Source organism: Lathamus discolor, chromosome 18 (assembly GCF_037157495.1).
Source record: "Lathamus discolor isolate bLatDis1 chromosome 18, bLatDis1.hap1, whole genome shotgun sequence".
NCBI classification, from domain to species: domain Eukaryota; kingdom Metazoa; phylum Chordata; class Aves; order Psittaciformes; family Psittacidae; genus Lathamus; species Lathamus discolor.
Genome location: NC_088901.1, coordinates 4,008,550 through 4,026,993, shown reverse-complemented (window position 1 = coordinate 4,026,993; position 18,444 = coordinate 4,008,550). Strand labels below are relative to the sequence as shown.

Below are 18,444 nucleotides of genomic sequence, written 5' to 3'. Positions count from 1 at the left end.
GGGCCGGGCTGAGCCCTACGGCCACACCGCGGCCGCGGAGGGAGCTGGGGCCGCGGAGGGAGCTGGGGCCGCGGAGCCGCGGCCTGGCCCCAACCCGCGCGGGTGAAGGGCCGCGGAGGAGGGCGCCTGTCCCGGCGCTGGGGGACCCGGGCCCGGGGTGTGCGGAGGGGCCGGCGGGCAGGGCCGGGCCGGCATCGCTTGGAGCGGCCTCGCCTTCCCGGCGTGCAGCGCGGCGCCCGTCCCCGCCGGGCCGCCATGTTGTCGGAGTGAAAGGCAGGGGGAGAGGCAGGCGGCGAGCGGCCTGGGTGGGGCCGAGATCCGTCTTCATCCTACCGCTCCGCCCGTGAGTATCGGCACCGGACCGGGCCCCCGCCGCGCCGCGCACCCCAGCGGAGCCGCCGGTGGGGCCATATTGGTGTGGGGGGGAGGCGGAGCGGCGGTAGGCCGCCCCGAAGGCGAGCGGCGGCGGGGCGCTGTGTCTGGCGCTCCCGCCCGGCTCCTTGTCGGCGCTCGGGGGCCGGGGCCTGGCCCCTATTGTTACCGGCAAAGGGGGGCGCGGCGGGCCCCTGCCTCCCGAGCTCGGCTCCCGGCCGCTCTCCGCCGCTCCCCGCTCGGCACGGACCGGGGTGTTATTGTGGGGGGGAAACACGGGCCCATGCCGGCGCCCCCCGCCTGCGTCCCCCCCCCGGGCCCGGCCCTCGGCGGGGCTCCCCTGGGGCTCCCCCTTCTGCCGGGGGGCGCTGGGCCCCGCTCGCCGGGAAAGGCCGGGGCTTTGTTACCCGGAGGCCCGGCCCGCTGGGGTGTGTGTGTGGGGGGGTGCGGTGGGTTCTCCCCTCCCCTGTCTTAATGGGGGGGTCTGCGGGGGTTGGTGTCCCTTGGGGGGGGGCGAGGGACGGTCCCTCGGGAAGAGGGGGAGAGGAGGATGCAGACAATACTTCGGGTGTGCTGATGACCCGAGGGGGGGTTGTGTTTGTGTGGGGGTTTTTTTATCCCTTCCCCTTGTTTTTATCTCGTTTTCATGTAATAACAGCGTTTGGCTCTTTTTAATTGCAGGCTTGTAATTTTAAGAGTCTGTCTCTTGCCCCAGCCTGAGAAACAATCTGGGCTTTATATATATATATCTCTATATATTTGTAGTCAGTGTTTAATAACTTTGTTCTCAGCAGAGATTTTATTAGGCAGATCGTGAGTAAGGAATTTCCTTTATTAAGACTGAGGGAGGTGGGGTATGGGGCGGGGGGGGGGAGCATTTATCACCGAAGGGTTTCATGGTGCTTTCAAGCACCTCCGTCGGTGGCTGTGTGACCAGTGTCCTGCAGCGTGTCCCCGGGCTTGGAAGGAAAACACAAGGTTTAATGCTCAAAGTTCTCTCCTAGGCCCACACAGCGCTGGAACAATGGCTCTGCTTTACCATCCAGCCCAACTTTCCCGAATAACCCACCCAGCCCCAGCTCCCTTCTCGTTCGTGATCGAACTTTTGGAAACAGGCCTCTTGTGCTGGCTTGATTTTGGGATATTGCCTTAGTTTTAGAGGGATATTGAACAGGAGCAGGGAAGAGCCGAGCGTGGAGCTGTGCTCTGCGTGGATTAAAGCTGCTTTACTTAAGGCCATGCTTCAAACTTGCTTGGAGATGGTTCCGGAGTTTTTGTTGCTTGTGGAACATCCCATAAGCTAAAGTATTTTGCCTGTAATGCTAACACAGAGCGGTTTATTTACATGCTGTGTTTTTATCGAGGGAAAAGGAAAATCGCAGTCTTGGACGCTTGGTAGCGGGGTGGAAACCTTTGTTTGGAAATACAAAACCTCCCAGCAGCTGGTTTAGGTTGGAAAAGTTTATTCTGTGTTTTGAGGAAGAGTTTGGGACTGGAAAGGCTCCTCGGAGCCATTAGCAGCTGTGGGTTAGCCAATGACTGCGTGTTGTGTAGGTGACTGTACATGCTTGTGATGCTCTGTGTGCTTTGAATGACAGGATTCAGCTGTCCGCTGCATTTACCACGGCATTTCTATAAAAACCCGGCTTGGAACTAAACTTGAACTGCCCCCAAAGCTCCTTTCCCCTTCGCTCCCTTTCAAAATGTCGCCTGTGCCAAGTTTTCCTCTCGCCTTTGGAGCTGCCTTGTCTGGATCAGACGAAAGAGGAAGTGTCTGGGAGCAGGAGGCACTGGTGCGGAGCTGCACGGTGCCTCCACTGAGCCTTTCAACGGTCTCACCCCCCCAGTCATTGTAGTAACACAGTTATTACCGATCTGAGTGTAAATGAAAGCAGAAACCACTTTGTGCTGGTGAGCAGGAGGTTCTTTGGGAGGAAAACAAGGTTGTGGTTGTGCTGCCTGCCTCTCACAACTTTATTTGCTGTGGTATTCCCCCTGGAAAAGGGGCCTTGGCACAATGTGCAGATACGTGAAACTCCTTGCGGATTCATAGTATCTTCCTATGGTTTCTAAGACTGCCCAGAGACAGCTTGCAACCTCTTTACACAGAGGCTGCTCGGGTTTCATTGTCAGCAGTTCATACACGCCCCAACCGGGTGATATGTGAATTTCTTCCCACTAATTACTTACTTGGAGTTTTTCTTCTTGCATGCAGGTGCTTTATTCCTTCATTTTGTGGTACCAGAGGGTTTTGATAATGATTATTAAAGGGAAACTAAGGGGAAAATGCCATTAAATTTGAGTATTGTGTTCTTAAAAACAGGGTTTAGTAATATCAGGTGTTGTCACAGTGGCTTATGAAGTGGTTGGGAAAGACAGGAGGAGTTAGTTCTGTTGGAGGCTGCTGGTATGTAAGTTGTGAAGGTCTTTGTATAAGAAACCTCCTGGAGTTGTATGGCAGCTGTGTGTAGGGGCACTTATATCTCATCTCTGCAGTTCTTTGAGTTGTTTTCTTGTGACTATTAACACCCTTCTCAATGTGTGGGACAAACCTGACAAAGTTTGAGCCAAGATGGGACTTGGGTTGTTGTTTCTTTTTGGTGTCGACTTTCTTTCTCCACTGTTAGAAGATTGTTCTTGGAAGTTGCCTGTAGTAGTTGAGTGTTGTTCACAACGACTCTGATGAGCAGAGAGCAAACAGAGGCGCCTTTCAAGCCATCAGGATCAGAGCCAGGGTTTGCAGCCACCAAGGTACAACGGTAATGTGTTGTGTTGTACAGAACACCCCCTTCCCCAGTGTCATCCTTAATAACTCCTGTGTGAGATCTTTGGGGTTGTGTTTTGGTGACTGAAGCCATAAACTAGTGATGATCTTAAACCAGTTCTGACTACGGCATGGCTTAGACCCAGGTTTGGTTTGTGTGTGTGTGCTCTGCGCTGCCTGGGTGTTGCATAACAGATGAAAACACTTCTCTGTTCACACGTGCAATGTCTTCATTGCTCTCAGGATCAGCTGATAACATCTTAAATAACAAAATTCCACGGTTTTGTGCTGCTGGGATGTCATCAGAATATTGGGGGGATAGTAAACTAGGGAGGTGCTGGGAGCCCACCTGTCTTCCTGCGCACAGATGATGTGGGGTGTATGCAAGGTGTTTGGGGTGATTTCAGTGTTGGAGGGTTTCTGTGACATGTCCAGCTTTCCCCTAGTGCCAGTGGAACTGGCATTGTTGGCTGCTCTGGAAGGTTCTGCAGGATCCCGGGCACTGGGAGGTTACCTGCTCTGTCTCCAGGGAATCTTGTACCAAATAGGCCGGTGTGTTTTACCGTCTCATGACCCAAGCCAGCGGCTGAGTGTGCAGGAAGGGTGCATGTTGTGCTTGGGGCTAACTGTAGAAGTAGAAATCCAGGGGTTTAAGTTTGCATTTAAAAGGCATGCCTTGATGTTTTGCGTGATTGAGCAAGCACATGGTGATATTGGGGCTCGTGTATTGACTGAGGATCTGGCCTGTAATGTGTCACATGGAAACAAACACAGCAGGCTCTGAGGGTGGGATTCGTGTTCCACCAGGGAGCCATGGCACTCTGGTGGGTGTTGTGTCCATAGCACACACTGACATTCTGATTTCAGTGTAGTGGGCACCTTACACAAACCTTGTGTGTGCTGATAAAGCTTTGGAGCACAAAATATGGGTTTTTTTTTTTTGGCTGGCTTGCATTGTTAGGTGATATTTTAGTTGCTAGGTTAATGGAGCAAAGAATATGTTACAAGGAGTTGGGTTTGGCGTCGTGATATTTCCCTGCCAGTCACGAGCTGGGTGTGTGATTGAAGCTGTAAAGCTGAAGCTGTAAGGATTTCATGTTATCTTTTCCTTCCCTCTTTCCCTCCATCTCCCCCCCATCCATCCCCTTCCATAGGTGCTGGTGGAATGAGCGTTGCGTGTGTTTTGAAGAGAAAAGCAGTACTGTGGCAGGACTCATTCAGCCCCCACCTGAAGCAGCACACTCAAGATACAGCTAATCCCAACATGCCTGTTGTACTGACATCTGGAACAGGGTCCCAGGCTCAGCCACAGCCAGCTGCAAATCAGGCCCTTGCAGCAGGGACACACTCCAGTCCTGTTCCTGGATCAATTGGAGTTGCTGGTCGCTCCCAGGACGACGCCATGGTGGATTACTTCTTCCAGAGGCAGCATGGTGAGCAGCTTGGGGGAGGAGGAAGTGGTGGAGGCGGCTATAATAACAGCAAACATCGCTGGCCTACTGGGGATAACATTCATGCAGAACATCAGGTAAAAACCAAGTTCCCTGTTTCCAAACTCAACCTGTGAATGCATCGGGCTTGTGATAGATGCTTTTAATGATGCTTAAGCTGGTTGTTGGGTGGTTGGAATGGCAACAGTTGTGCTTTTTTGTTTTCTCTTTCCAGGATTGTGGTGCCTTGGTAGCTATAAGCTGAAACATTTTGGCTTTGGAGGGTGTTGAAAGCCCAAACCACTCTGTGACAGTCAAATGCATGTTTGCAAAGTTTCTCATTCCCTTTATTGATTTGATTTTTTTTCCAATGTGTGAACCAGTGTAGCAGTGCCTGCTGCTGCTGTTCAAATCTGTTGCTGTAGTTAAATAATTCTTATGTAATGGCATTACAAAACTGCCAATGCATGGAGGTTGGGCTTTTACCATTCCCAATATTGAAAAACACAGCTCTGGAAGTCACTGGTAATGTGTTTTCCTGGGTTTCTTTGCTTGTTTGTTTTGGGTTTGGGTTTTTTCTTATTGTAATTGGAAGGGGAAGGTGCTATTCATGTGCTTAGCTGAACTGAGAACTGCCTTAGGAGTGTCAGGAAACAGCTTTTTAGGCACACAGTTACCTTCTTACAGCAACTTAATGTCTTTAAAGGGGTAGTGGGCTGGCCTGTGCCTCTGTAGTACTGTTTACTAGAAGTCTGCTTAGCAGTTGCATTGTCAGATGTGCTGTGAGTTAAATGAGTGCATGACTCACTCTGGCTTTCTGTCTGTGACCTGTGAGTAACTCCTCAGATGAGATGTGCTCCCTCTTCTAAGGGAGCACAGCTTAAGTGGAAGCACATTTTCACACGGAATCATTCCCACAAGCAGGAGAGCAGCAGACACAAAGCTGCTGCAACCTGCACATGAGTATCTCCTGCCTCTAGTATTTCAAGTAGAAGGGAACAGGCTCTCGCTCCCCTGTTGCACTGCCCGGGGGGAAGTGTTGCCATCCAGACCTTTGAAAAGCAAAGTTGCAGTGAGTTTTGCAACTTTGGTAGTGTTGGTGTGTGCATCAACAAAGAAGGAAATCCAGGTTCATTTTTGTCTGGAAGAAAAAAGCATATGAAATCCTGCAATATGAACTAAGCAGCCAGAAGAATATTGTTCTTATTCCCTCATGTGGAAACAAAGGATATAATGAAGTTATTTCAATGCAGTTATTTCCTTTAAAGTGAGGAGGTGTAATTTTCCTGTTAACTGGCCAAGTTTTCAGTCACTAAATGTGAAAGTTACTGCAAGAGAGAATGATGGAGGAGATCTAAATGTGGTACTTTCTGGTTTTCCCCCATGTGTTTTGTGATCTGAAGCTCAAAATAAATACAGTTAACAGTAGGACCTTGTTTGTTTTGCTTCCTGGTGGTTTGCACGTTGGCTGTAATGTCTTTGTCACTCAGTCCTGGTGTTTAGTTTAAAGCCAAGAGGTGAGAAAACATTATGGATGTCTGTTTGGTCTTGATTTCTGATGGATACACTTCCATTGCTGTACTCTTGATTTTAGACTTGCAAAGATAATGCAGTGAGGGCCCTTGTTGCCTTGAAGACTGGTTCAGAAACTCAGTAGCTAAAAGATAATGGGAAGTCAGAAAAAACCTAATTATAGGGTAATACAGGTTAATGTCTGCCTGGAGCTTGGGAGTTGTAATTAAAGATAGAGGGATGCTTTAGTTGTTGAATCCTAGTTTCTTCTTCGTTATAGTTGTAGACAGGCATCTCTCTGTCTGGTGATAATGCTCCAGTGAGTTTTACCAAATGATAGTATTTCATCATGTGTTACTGTATAGCTACAAGTGCTGTGAGTCAGAACTTATTTACTGTGTCCTTGATTTCATTTCTCATTGGGCTGGCTGTTCTCATTTGTACTTGGAGGAGCTGCTCTGAGGATGGAGCTGTGCATGGCTGTAATAGGGATGACTTAAGAAACTGAAGTTACTCTGCTCCCAAAGAAGTAGATTGTATCTTGTTGTGAACAGCAGAAAAATGCTCATTCTTTTTCTATTTTCCCTTTACCAGAAGGTGAGGGGAGGCAAGTTTCAATATAAAACTCAGCAATTAAAGATGCTGCTGTCACTCTGCGTCTTTAGGTATCAAAGTTACCCCATCCACACAAATAGCATACATTATAAATTCCTCTTTGTTCTTGCAGACACTGAAGTAATGGTGGAATCAGACTTTATTTTTCCCAACTGAAATCTCTGAGCTCCTAAACAAAATAACTGTAGACAGGCTGAGAGAGTGGGGCTGGTTCAGCCTGGAGAAGAGAAGGCTTCTTAAGGGGAGAACTTAGAGCAGCTCCAGTGCCTAAAGGGGCTGCAGGAAACCTGGAGAGGGGCTTTGGGCAAGGGCCTGTAGGGACAGGCCAAGGGGAATGGCTTGAACCTGCCAGAGGGGAGACTGAGCTGAGCTCTTAGGCAGAAGCTCTTCCCTGTGAGGGTGCTGAGGCGCTGGCACAGGGTGCCCAGAGAAGCTGTGGCTGCCCCATCCCTGGCAGTGTTCAAGGCCAGGTTGGACACAGGGGCTTGGAGCAAGCTGCTCTAGCGGAAGGTGTCCCTGCCTGTGGCAGGGGTTGGAGCTGGATGAGCTTTAAGGACCCTTCCAATACAAACCATTCCATGGTTCTATGATTCTGTGAAAGCTTGCATATCTCTTTCCAAATCCAAACAGCCATCTATGGCTCCTGAGGGGAAGAAAAAGCTGGTCAAGGTGTTGAGCTGGGAGAAGTTACCAACACTGAGCAGGGGTTTAGGGAAGTTGGCTGGGATTTCTGGGATAGGGCTGGTGGAGGCATGTGTGTGCTTGAATTGGAGCGAAGGGACCGTCTCTGTGGTGTGGTCCCTTCTGAATTGCAGTGAGTGGCTGTGCTCAGACTGTCTGGATTGCACTGAGAGTAGTATGGGAGCTGTTTAGTAGAAGCAAATGATTTTAGGCATTTGCTTGCTCTGAGAACATGTTTAGTAATCAGAGACAATAGAACTCCACAGGGATCATCTTGTTGAATGTGGGGAATTTTTCACATGTAGTTGGTGAAGAATAGTGAGAGCAGCAGGGCTGGGACTGGGGTTTATGCTCAGTTTTGCCTTAAGGCAGTGTGACCATGGAACTTCTTAACTGCGAACTTGAATTCAAGTGGAGACAGGAGGTAAATCTCCTGGCCTGTCTAGAGCACAGCTACTCAAACAATGCTGCTGTGGAAGTGTCTGGGTTTGATGTTTGACTGTGTTAGTGCCTGTTGGCAGGCACTGTGACTGCCTTAACGTCATGGCAAGGGCCTCTAAAAAGAACCTGGAGGCTAAGAGAGGAGGAGCTCTGGTGTTTGTGCTTGGAAGTGAAACACAGAATTGTAGAATAGAGTTGGAAAGCACCTTAAGATTATCCAGTTCCAGCCCCCTGCCATGGGCAGGGATACTTTATCCTAGACCATGTGTAATGGATGGGAACCTAGGTGAGAGTTGATTCCCTCTCATGGCTGAAAGGCAGAACAAAGGATGCTGTTTGCCACAGCGTAGGCAGAGTATATATGTTTGTGTTCATGGTGAGTGTCAGAAAGAGGCAGGAAAACATAGGTGTGCAGCTGTTCTATGACCTTTATACTTGGCTGCACTGGGGTGCCTGGCCAGTGCTCTCAGAAGTGGACAACAGTGAGATGATGAGAAACTGCACGGGCCCATGAGCAAACAGAGATCTGGCACAAAGCCGGTTGTTTTGATAAGGGTACAAAAGCAGAACCCTCTTGTGGCCATGGCAGAAGCCTCACCTATGGGTGGAGGCACCTCACAGGAGCTTTCCCAGTTACCTGAGACTCCTGGCTTTGGCTGCAGTGGGGCTTCCCAGCTGGAAGTGTGGGCCTGGAGGATGATTCAGTGGTAGCTGGTGATATATTTCTTCTTAATCTCCATTCTCTCTACACAGTAATGATTTAATGCATTGTTTACTTTCTTCCGTACTTTGCTTATATACCTGTATCTCTGATTTGCTTCATTGTACTTATTCACGATATATATAGAGATGTTTACCTAATTCACATTAGTGTGATTGCTTTAGTGTGCTTTATTGGCTTTACTGTGCTTGTTTAATAAACTCTGCATATTCTACAGCTAGTGTATGGTCACTTGGTGGTGTACCGTGTCTGTCAGCAGAACACCATGTCACCAGGATCTGTCCAGCCTGGCCTTGAACACTGCCAGGGATGGGGCAGCCACGGCTTCTCTGGGCACCCTGTGCCAGCACCTCAGCACCCTCACAGGGAAGAACTCCCTGAGATCTAACCTGAACTTGCCCTGTTTAAGTTTAAACCCATTACCCCTTGTCCTATCCTGTTTGAGTGACAGTTGACTCTTCAGGACAGAGACTTCCTGATCTGCCTCTGGGAAGCATTTGGTGTTTGAGGGCTGCTGGGATCCAGGTAACCTGGCTTGGGGTCTCCTGGAGTTGAAGGCACAGAGTCCTTCATGTACACCATGTGTTAGCACACTGGGCTCTGGAAGGCAGCTTTCTGAGGTGTGTTTCATTAAATGTCTTGAGTTCTCATGGATACTTCCTCCTATCACAGTGTCAGGGCTTTTCTTAATGCTGACACTGAAAGGGCTGTGCTAACTCAATACACAGATGATTTACAACATAACTCTCCTGAATGAAATATCTCATTTGGCTGATCTGTTTCACGGAGATTTCCCCATAGTAAAGGGGTGTCTTGGAGAAGGGGAATTGGAATATTTCATTTGGTCTTTTGCTTTATATTGCCCTTTGAAAATCCTTCCTGAGCTAGAAGGAGCATGAGTAGGTTGGTGAAGTTGGATATTTACGGTTGGGTATTGAAAAATCCTTCTAATAGTACAGAGGAGAAGAACCACCCTGAAATCTTCAGAAAGGTAGTGTAAGAACTTGCTTCCTCAGAATCCCTAGGTTTCCCTGTCTCTGACAGGCAGTGGGAAGTTACCTGGCTCTAGTTGGGATTACACAAGTGCCCTGGTGTGCTGGCTCTGGGGTGCATCTGTGGTGTATCATAGGATGAGAGTCAAGCAATCACAGAATGGTTTGGGTTGGAAGGGGCCTTAAAGCTCATCCAGTTCCAACCCCCTGCCACCAGCAGGAGCATCTTCCACTAGAGCAGCTTGCTCCAAGCCCCTGTGTCCAACCTGGCTTTGAGCTCTCGCTCCCCTCTGGGTGCTTGCTCAGGAAGAGCAAAGCTATTTTCACACTATTGAATTTACAGATTTCAGTGCTTCAAGAAGAATTCAAGTGTTTCAGTTTATACCTTGTGCCCAATTGTGTTTTGGATAGAGCTTCATTAGAACACAGCTCCTGCCTGTTATCTTCCTCTCCTCTCTCCAGCTGTGCTTTTCCCTTTTCAGCTTTTCCATGTTTTGCTGCATCGGTGTTGACCTCTCTGTGCTTCCGCAGGGCAGGTTGTGATAAAAGGAGTGTCTTTGTAAATAGGTGAAGGCACACTCCATCCAGGGTAACCTTGTCCTCAAATCTGGTCCAATTGATCTCAGCTGCTGATGGAAATCTCCTTAAGGAGCTGTTCCAGAGCACTGAATGCGGTGGTGCCTGTATCTGAGAACTTGCTTTGATGTGTTTGCTGAGACACTTTCGAATTGTCTTCTCTGACTGATGATCTCTGCTCTGTGATGAACTGCTTTTGTGTGCCAATGTCATGAGATGCTGCTCTCCCTCTGCCAAGTGATCTCCTCTCAGCTATCACGTTTCTTCTCTTCCTTTAAGGGTAACTTCTGTTCTAGGGCAGTTGATTTTCTTGGGAGCATCTGCCCATGTTACTTGCCCTGTACAGAAGTTGGGCTTCAGACCTTGATTCTGTATTGGGTGACACTTGACTATTATCAAACCCTCAAATGAGCCCTTTGCACCATTGCCAGCATGGCCTGAGGCCACTTCCATTTTCCTGTGACAGAGGTACTAAATGGGATCTGGCCTTTCCCTTCCTTACACCTTTGTTCCTCCGAATTTAAACCTTGGTAGATCAGAGTGGGGGGTGGGAGTGAAAGGAAAAGCCCTCCCAGTGGTCAGGTGAGTCAGATCTTAGTGTAGCCCTGAGTGCTTGCACAAAAACTCGATCCAGACATGCACCTGGGAAGCAGAAAGTGGCTTTCCCAAGGTATTACCAGCTCCAGCAGGACAAAACTAAGGTTGCTGCTTCCATAATCTGATATTCTGGAATTTTGCACCCCAGTACATGCCTGAGACATCTCTGGGGTACCTAAATCACACATTCATGTATCATGGATACGCAGAGTGGTTTGGGTTGAATGGGACCTTAAAGCTCATCCAGTTCAAACCCCTGCACAGGCAGAGGGACACCTTCTACTAGAGCAATTTGCTCCAAGCCCCTGTGTCCAACCTGGCCTTGAGCACTGCCAGGGATGGGGCAGCCACAGCTTCTCTGAAGCCCTTCCCTCTGTGAATAGAACCTGAGGAAACCCATAATCAATGTGAGAGGCTTCCTTGGGTTGATTCCTGTACCCTGCATCGCTCATCACCTTGGCCAGACGCCACAGCCATCATGAGCTAGGGGTAAGTTCAATAGCTTTTTGCTTCCGATGCTAATGGGAGTAGCAATTCTAATGGTGAATCTTCTGCTACAAAAATAGTAGTTAAACCACCTCATCCCATCTACTACTTGTACTTTCGCACTCTTCCTTTACCCACCATTGTTACGGGAGAAGACTAGAAATAGTGCTGTAATCAGTCAATGGAACAAAGTATCTGAACCCTGGTCTAGTCGGTGGTTCTGAGCCTGTTGTTGACAGTCTGTAATGCTTGTTTTCACTTGGTAAATACTATTTTCCTCTCCTAGATACTATATCTGTGTGTGTGTATGTGTTCTCAGATGTGTTTTAACCAAGGAGCTGTGAGCCCTTCAGAGCAGACAGGCGCCGGCAGCTCCCGTGGCTGAGTAGGAGGCATTTGTTTCCTTCTCCAGTTTGGAAACCTTTAGTTAATTGAGAAAGCTTCAAACTTGGGAGTACATCAGTCAAGTGCCACTAAATATTTAGGGTGTTCAACCAACTATATATGTATATATATGTATATAATTTTTTTCTCCCCTCCATTCTAAGCAGCCTTAGCAGCCTGAATGTTCTGGATGTTTCTTGTTCTTCCTGGATCAGTACATGACTACACCAGGATTCTTGGTGCAGTAATGGTGACTTCTGTTGAGGAATGTTTTACTCATTCAGCCTGGAGAAGAGAGGGCTCCTTAAGGGGAGACCTCAGAGCAGCTCCAGTGTCTAAAGGGGCAGGGACTCCAGGAAACGTGGAGAGGGGCTTTGGACAAGGGCCTATAGGGACAGGACAAGGGGAATGGCTTTAACCTGCCAGAGGGGAGACTGAGCTGAGCTCTTAGGCAGAAGCTCTTCCCTGTGAGGGTGCTGAGGCGCTGGCACAGGGTGCCCAGAGAAGCTGTGGCTGCCCCATCCCTGGCAGTGCTCAAGGCCAGGTTGGACACAGGGGCTTGGAGCAAGCTGCTCCAGTGGAAGGTGTTCCTGCTTGTGGCAGGGGGTTGGAATCTCTTATCTCTTGTCTTCTCACAGAAACAAATGCTGTTCTGAGATATCGTGATATTTTGATCTGTCCCGACAAGTGTCACAGTAACAGCATTTCCCTCATTACTCTGTAGGAGTAGGACGATGGCGTGGTCCCATCACTCTTGTGCAGAGCTCGGATAGTGGGAGGGCTCCAGGAGCACATCCAGCGCCAGTGAAGCCCAAGAAAGGAGCCCTTCCATGGATTGGTGCTCCCAGTACCTGGCCCTTTTGTTTGCTGGGATGGCAGATAAGTTCAGGGTGCTCAGAATTCCTTCTGGTAGGATCTGTGAGGTACCTGGAGTTGGTTTGCTTGGCTGGCAGGGTGGCAGCCTGCAGTCTGCCCTGTAATTCACTGTAGATCAAAGAAACCTTGAAAGCAGCCATCTACGTGTTCCAGCTTCCCCAGATCCTGTCTTTGCAGTGCCTGGCCCACCTTGGGTTTAGTAGATGCTGTCCTGGAGGTTTTGCCTCCTGGTCAGAAGTGGAATTGGGAGAGGGGGAGGATAAGTGCTCCAGTGGAAGGGAGAGTGGGGCTGGATAGATCCTGGCATAAGGAAGTGCTGGGGGAGGAGAGGGTCAGCCCTTGTGAGGCAGTAGGGAGAGGTGAAGCAGGGACACTGGAGAGCCAGGCCTTCCAGAAGCATCCTCTGGTTTGCTTTGCTTGCCTTCTTTAATATAAGTGGCTTTATAGCAATAGGTTAAACCCTCTTCAGTCACTGTTACCACTAATACATGCAGATGTTGGATCTGTTTAATGTTGTTCAACATTGAGAAAGAAAATAGAAATCAGAAAGCCTCAGGCTTCCCGCTGCACTTGTCAAGACATTTCCTTCCCATCAGCAGCTGGAGGATTTCTCAGCTGGTTCTTCCTCAGCTGCTTGTGCTCCAGAGCACTTTCTGGTCTGTCTGTTTGGGTTTATTCCTGTGTATTTGGCTGGGGTTTTGCTCTGTTTACTTCCACCTGTCCTTTTTCTTGCTGGGAAACATCACTTGGCATAAAGAGGAAGAGAAGATCCCTTGTGATGAAGAGTGAAGGCTGCTCTGTGATAGCTTTGCTGTGTGTCTGTGTAGGTTTATATCAATCCTGCATCAGGGAGGAGTCCTCAGTGCACAGGGCTGATGTGTGATCCCCAAAAGACCTCAAAATGTGCTATGGTATTGCACTGTGAAGTTACAGATAAAGGTCATATTAGCAACCATATTTGCTTAATATAAGGTGCAGTATTAACCTGATTGTTGACATTAATATTTACTTAAAATTACAATTCAGCTCCATTGCTGGGAGCTCTCAAGTGGGAAAAGCTGCTTGGATTATTCCAAAAGAAAGGTAAATGTACTGTTGCTCTCATGTTAGGTCCTTCACATCCCTGTTTAGTAATTGTAAGGACAGTTTGAGGCCCTGGTTGCTGTTAATGTACCTGACTGCAGGATTCCTTTTGACAAGTGCCATTCAGCCCTGTGGGCCCTGTTGGTGCCTGGGTTAAGATGAACAGAACTTTGCAGTGCCACGTGTCCCATCGGGTGCTCAGATTTGTTGCTGCTTCCTGGGGACACATGGGGGCTGTCACCAGCTTCCCTGCTCGTCCTTTGCTCTGTTACAGCTTTCGGGCACTGGGGACATCAGCCCCCAAGGGGTGGTTTGTTAAAGGGGTGTAGTTGGTCTGTATAAGTTGTTGCCTCAACTCTCACCATCTCTCATGGGTAATTCAGATCTCAGGCAGAAGCTGTTCCCTGGGAGGGTGCTGAGGCACAGGCACAGGGTGCCCAGAGAAGCTGTGGCTGCCCCATCCCTGGCAGTGCTCAAGGCCAGGTTGGACACAGGGGCTTGGAGCAAGCTGCTCCAGTGGAAGGGGTCCCTGCCCGTGGCAGAGGTTGGAGGTGGATGAGCTCTAAGCTTCCTTCCAGCACAAACCATCCTGTGATTCTATGATTCTGTGTTATTTTTTGTCTGCTTTTGATAGTGACTGGGTAAAGTATATTTGTGAAGATGGATGCAGCTCATTTCTACTGTATATTGTGTAACAGGGAGGTCAGGATGGCAATTTGCCATCAAAGGACAGCTTGTTTAAGGACAGCTTCCTTCAGACTCTGAGGAGAGGAGTGGAAATACCAGTGTTCTGTTAGGTGTGCAGTTATACAACTGAAGTGCACTTTGCTTTCATCTTTATCCTCCTTTTTGCCCTTTACCACTCTTCTTATCTCGGTCTCTCTGTCACCCCTGTAGCAATCAGTTATCTAAACCAGTTCTGGGGGGTTTTGTCCTATAAACCCACCACTGGTTGTTCCTGGGCTCCTTCATGCCATGAGTCCAGTGTTGGCAGAAGTAAACCCTGTGTACAGGTCATCATCCCCTGTGAAGGGCCTGTGAGGGGCTGCAGTGACCAGAGGTTGTGGATGCCTCATACCTAATGTTCTATAAACTATCACCCCTGCTCTAGCAGAGAGGTGCATCAGATCTGCTGGGTTGCAGGGATTGTGTAAGCATTGAGTAGGAGGTGTGTAGTATTGCTCTCTGTGTGTGGATGGTGTAGTAAGCACGGCCTCGATACGGGGGTGTTATCTGAGGAGGGCAATAGCTTGGGCTGGGTCCTGGCATGTGGTTGAACGTCTGTGCTTTGTCCTCAGGTCCGGAGTTGGGCTTTTTCCCTTTCATATCGATGTAACCTGACTAGAAATCTACCTGGTTTATACAAGAGCCTTTGTGATTTCTCACCTGAAAGGATGCTGACTTGCTTGCTTATGCTTTGACTCCCTCCCCTGAAATCTTTACTGTTCAACATTAATCTTTGCATTAAACTTTATCAAAGGCTTTAGATTTTGTGTATCTTGTAAGTAATTGCTGGTTTTTCCTTTTGTTGTGTATGTATAAATCTAACACTATATACCTTATAGCTAGGAGTCCTAAAGGTAAGTCATCTGTTAGAGCTCAATAACCTTGTCCTGTGCTGCAATATGGAATGTAACTCTTCATCTGTGTCAGAAGAATTGCTGGGAACTCTGATTATCACTGAGCCAAACCCTAAATCCAGCATTTCCTCATGGGCTTTGCTTCCCCTTCTCTAAATAGGTACGTTCCATGGATGAACTGAATCATGATTTTCAAGCGCTTGCTCTGGAAGGACGGGCTATGGGAGAGGTAAGTGAAAGGCCTATAGAAAAAAACAATGGATTTTGAGGGGGGGAAGAGGGAAATAAATCACACTTGGAGAGGCTGCTGGAATGCTGCTGAATGTGAGAGGTCTCTGTTGTGCCTGTGAAGCTCTGTGTGTGTGTGTGTGTGTGTGTGTGTGTGTGTGTGTGTGCGCTTTAACAAACAAGACCCTGCCAGGCTGGGCTGCATCTTGGGAGGAGGAACAGCTAAGCCCTCCACCTGCTGTATCATCAAACAGCAAGCCAGTGGTCGTAAGAGAACAGTTAGAAACATGGCTTGTGACGAGTGGTACAATACTTGCAGCGTGTTTATTTTGGGATGCAGTGAGCTCACACCCTATCACACTGCTGTTAGGTGGCTGCTGTTGTCTGCTGCCCTGTTTCTACTCCCAGCCACCTTTTGGCTCTTGGCACCAAGCACAGGGCTGTGTTTAACGGTGGGACACACTGAGCAACGGAATCAAGGGCTGCAGAAGTGCCAAGTGCTTTGGACAGGTCAGAGGCCTGAGCAGGAGTTGTCAGATCATGGCCTTTCAGTTCTTACTGCACAAACCCAGGCAGGGTTATTGTAACCTCCCTTTGCAATAAGGAGGTGGCAGGTCTGGGGGAGATGGCCGCTGCTTTTCTTTGAAAAGTGAGAATTTACCTGTTTTTAGGGTGACTTGAACAGCCCATTACTGCATTGGCTATGCTGTAAACTCTTTATTCCTTTTCCCTTTATAGGCAGTCCCTTTGTAGGCTTGTGGATGAGAAAGTGCTGTCTTGGAGGAGGATGTTAATGTACAGCAGGTCAGCTCGAGAGAGGCTGTGGGTTTGGACAGCCTTCCACTTTGCATTCCTGTCTGCGGAGTTCAGACCAGTTTCTCTCCCCCATATTGAGTCCATCCTATCTCTTAATTATGAGCTAAGTTAATAAAAACTAATCCCTAGAACTCCAAAATTATTGGAGAATACAGGAAACCAGGACTGTTGTGTGGTGGGATTCATAAGAAGGTGCCCTCTCTCAGGTGAAAGACCTCAGGGTGCTTGCAGCTTAGCTGCTCTCCTTTCTTCCTTCTCTGGAAGATCTTTACACTGAGCTGCATGTTAACTTGACAGTTCTTGATAGGAAAATGTGTTTCTCCAGGTTATCTTAACCTATATTGAGACACTTGACTTCAGAGTAGATGAAAGTGATTTACAGAGGAGAAAACATGCCATTAAAAACCTGTCTAAAGCTGCTGAGCGCCGAGATGCCTCCATGTGAAGCGTGCCAATGGAATGGTGGGGGTGGGAATGTTCACTCCGTGCTATTTTTTAACACCTCGCTTGGGCAAGAAGTTCATGTTCTGATATAGAGCGTCCAGGCTCTTTGAAGCCTGGTGAGGGTAAGCGCAGCACTTGTTCAAGGTTCAACGTGTTAGGTCACGTTGGCTTCACTGCCTGAAGGCACTCCAGAACATCAAATCATGGAATCAACATGGTAGGAAAAAGACCTTTAAGATCATCAAGTCCAACCTTTGGAGGATGTGAGGTTTGTCTTCCAGTGCTGATTCATCTTCCCCACCTTTTTCTTGTACCTGTGATGCAGAAGGTTTGGAGATGGCATCCTTCTGGCACGGAATGCGTGTGGTTTTCCAGGAAAGGTGACATCTCACCTTCTCGTCTTCACAACTTCTTGTTTCTCTCGTATTTCTTCCTCAGTCTCACAGTTTCCTTTCTTTATCCATTGAATTTTCTCTGTATTTCCCAAGGTATTTCACCATAGATTCAGCTGGCTGATCTTAGGAGCTGTGTAAACAGAGATTCCCACAGGATATAGACCATGTTCTTCAACTGCAGGCTTTGATTTTGTGCAGCATGCCCTGCCTGTTGTTTAGATGCTTTAGCAAGGCACTAAGGAGGTGATTTCCACCCCTTCTCCTCCTCTTCCTGGAATGTGAAGGAAACTCGTGGAGAAAGCTGCTAAGAAAACATTTAAGCCTGAAATAAATGAGGAAAAGAGGGAATTTGATTTGTTTCTTTATTTCGTGTCTTCTGAACATGTAGGAAGTGTCAGTAATTCCGTACTTTGAGGTGATAGTGGAAAACCTGGAGGGGAAAGATGAGGAAAAGAGTGCTTCATCATTTAGTGTGTCCTTTAATCTTCTCCTTTTCTTGCTTCTTAGTAGTCATTGTAGTGATATAAGGAGTCTGTGCCTCTGAAGGCATAAGAGCTTTGTTTTAAAGGGGGCTGTCAACTAAATCTCTTACCTGCAGTTCGACTGCAGGGTGGGTAATATTTGGTGATGAACAGATAGTCTAATCTGGGAAAACAAAGAATAGCTGAAACCCCCCCTTTAATCTGTGCCCTGTTTCCAGTTTCACAATCCCATCAGCCAGCGACAGACCCCCCCCCCCCCCAAATTCCTTTGTGCCTGGAAGTGTGATACTTTTAAGTGTGAGATTAAAAGAGCAGCCACAGAAACCCTTTTGCCCAGCTCTAAAATGGAAGAGATTTGGGCCACTGATAGTGGACAAGGTCAATGATGTTGAGAACAGCTTTGTGAAAGGGGTGCCTGTCCTTGTTTGTTCTCCCCTCCTTTGAGTGCTCTGTGCAGGTTGAAGCTCTAATGGAGGAAGTCATTGTGTGGCCTCACTACAAGCCACACCAGGATAATGCAGTCTGGTTCTGTTCCTTCTCAGCAGATGTTGAACTGAGAAGCAGTAAAAAGGAATGGTGTAGAGTACAGTTAGTGAAGGAGGAGGATCTTGCCTCAGAAGTTGGATTTGGGGCCTGGTTGGTTTTGCTGCTTTAGCACATGGACCAGAGTGTGTGTCCATGCTGCTTGTGGGGTCTTGGTGCTACAGTAATGATTTATCTGAGACTTACCATGGTCTGTGCAAGTTCTCTCTTTTGTGGCCTTCAAGACAGGGGAAGTGGGTATCATAGAATCCCAGACTGGTGTGGAAGCTTATACACTTCCAACCCCTGCCCCAGGCAGGGACCTCTTCCACTGGAGCAGCTTGCTCCAAGCGCCTGTGTCCAACCTGGCCTTGAACACGGCCAAGGATGGGGCAGCCACAGCTTCTCTGGGCACCCTGTGCCAGTGCCTCAGCACCCTCACAGGGA

The 18,444-nt window shown here is 48.4% G+C and overlaps 1 protein-coding gene across 7 annotated transcripts in view; it reads left to right on the top strand.

Annotated features, from left to right (window-relative positions):
• The first annotated feature begins 221 nt into the window (after positions 1 to 221).
• The window catches only part of PUM1 (pumilio RNA binding family member 1), a 63,734-nt gene continuing 45,511 nt past the window's right edge, over positions 222 to 18,444 (top strand). For 4 of the 7 annotated variants that reach the window (XM_065697442.1, XM_065697437.1, XM_065697438.1 and 1 more), the window contains exons 1-3: positions 222 to 343; positions 4,291 to 4,664; positions 15,271 to 15,339. In XM_065697442.1, coding sequence (XP_065553514.1) covers positions 4,302 to 4,664; positions 15,271 to 15,339 — 432 coding nt within the window. In that variant the 5' untranslated portion in view covers positions 222 to 343; positions 4,291 to 4,301. The remainder of the gene's footprint in view (positions 344 to 4,290; positions 4,665 to 15,270; positions 15,340 to 18,444) is intronic. The other 3 variants (XM_065697441.1, XM_065697440.1, XM_065697439.1) reach the window with 1 other exon arrangement.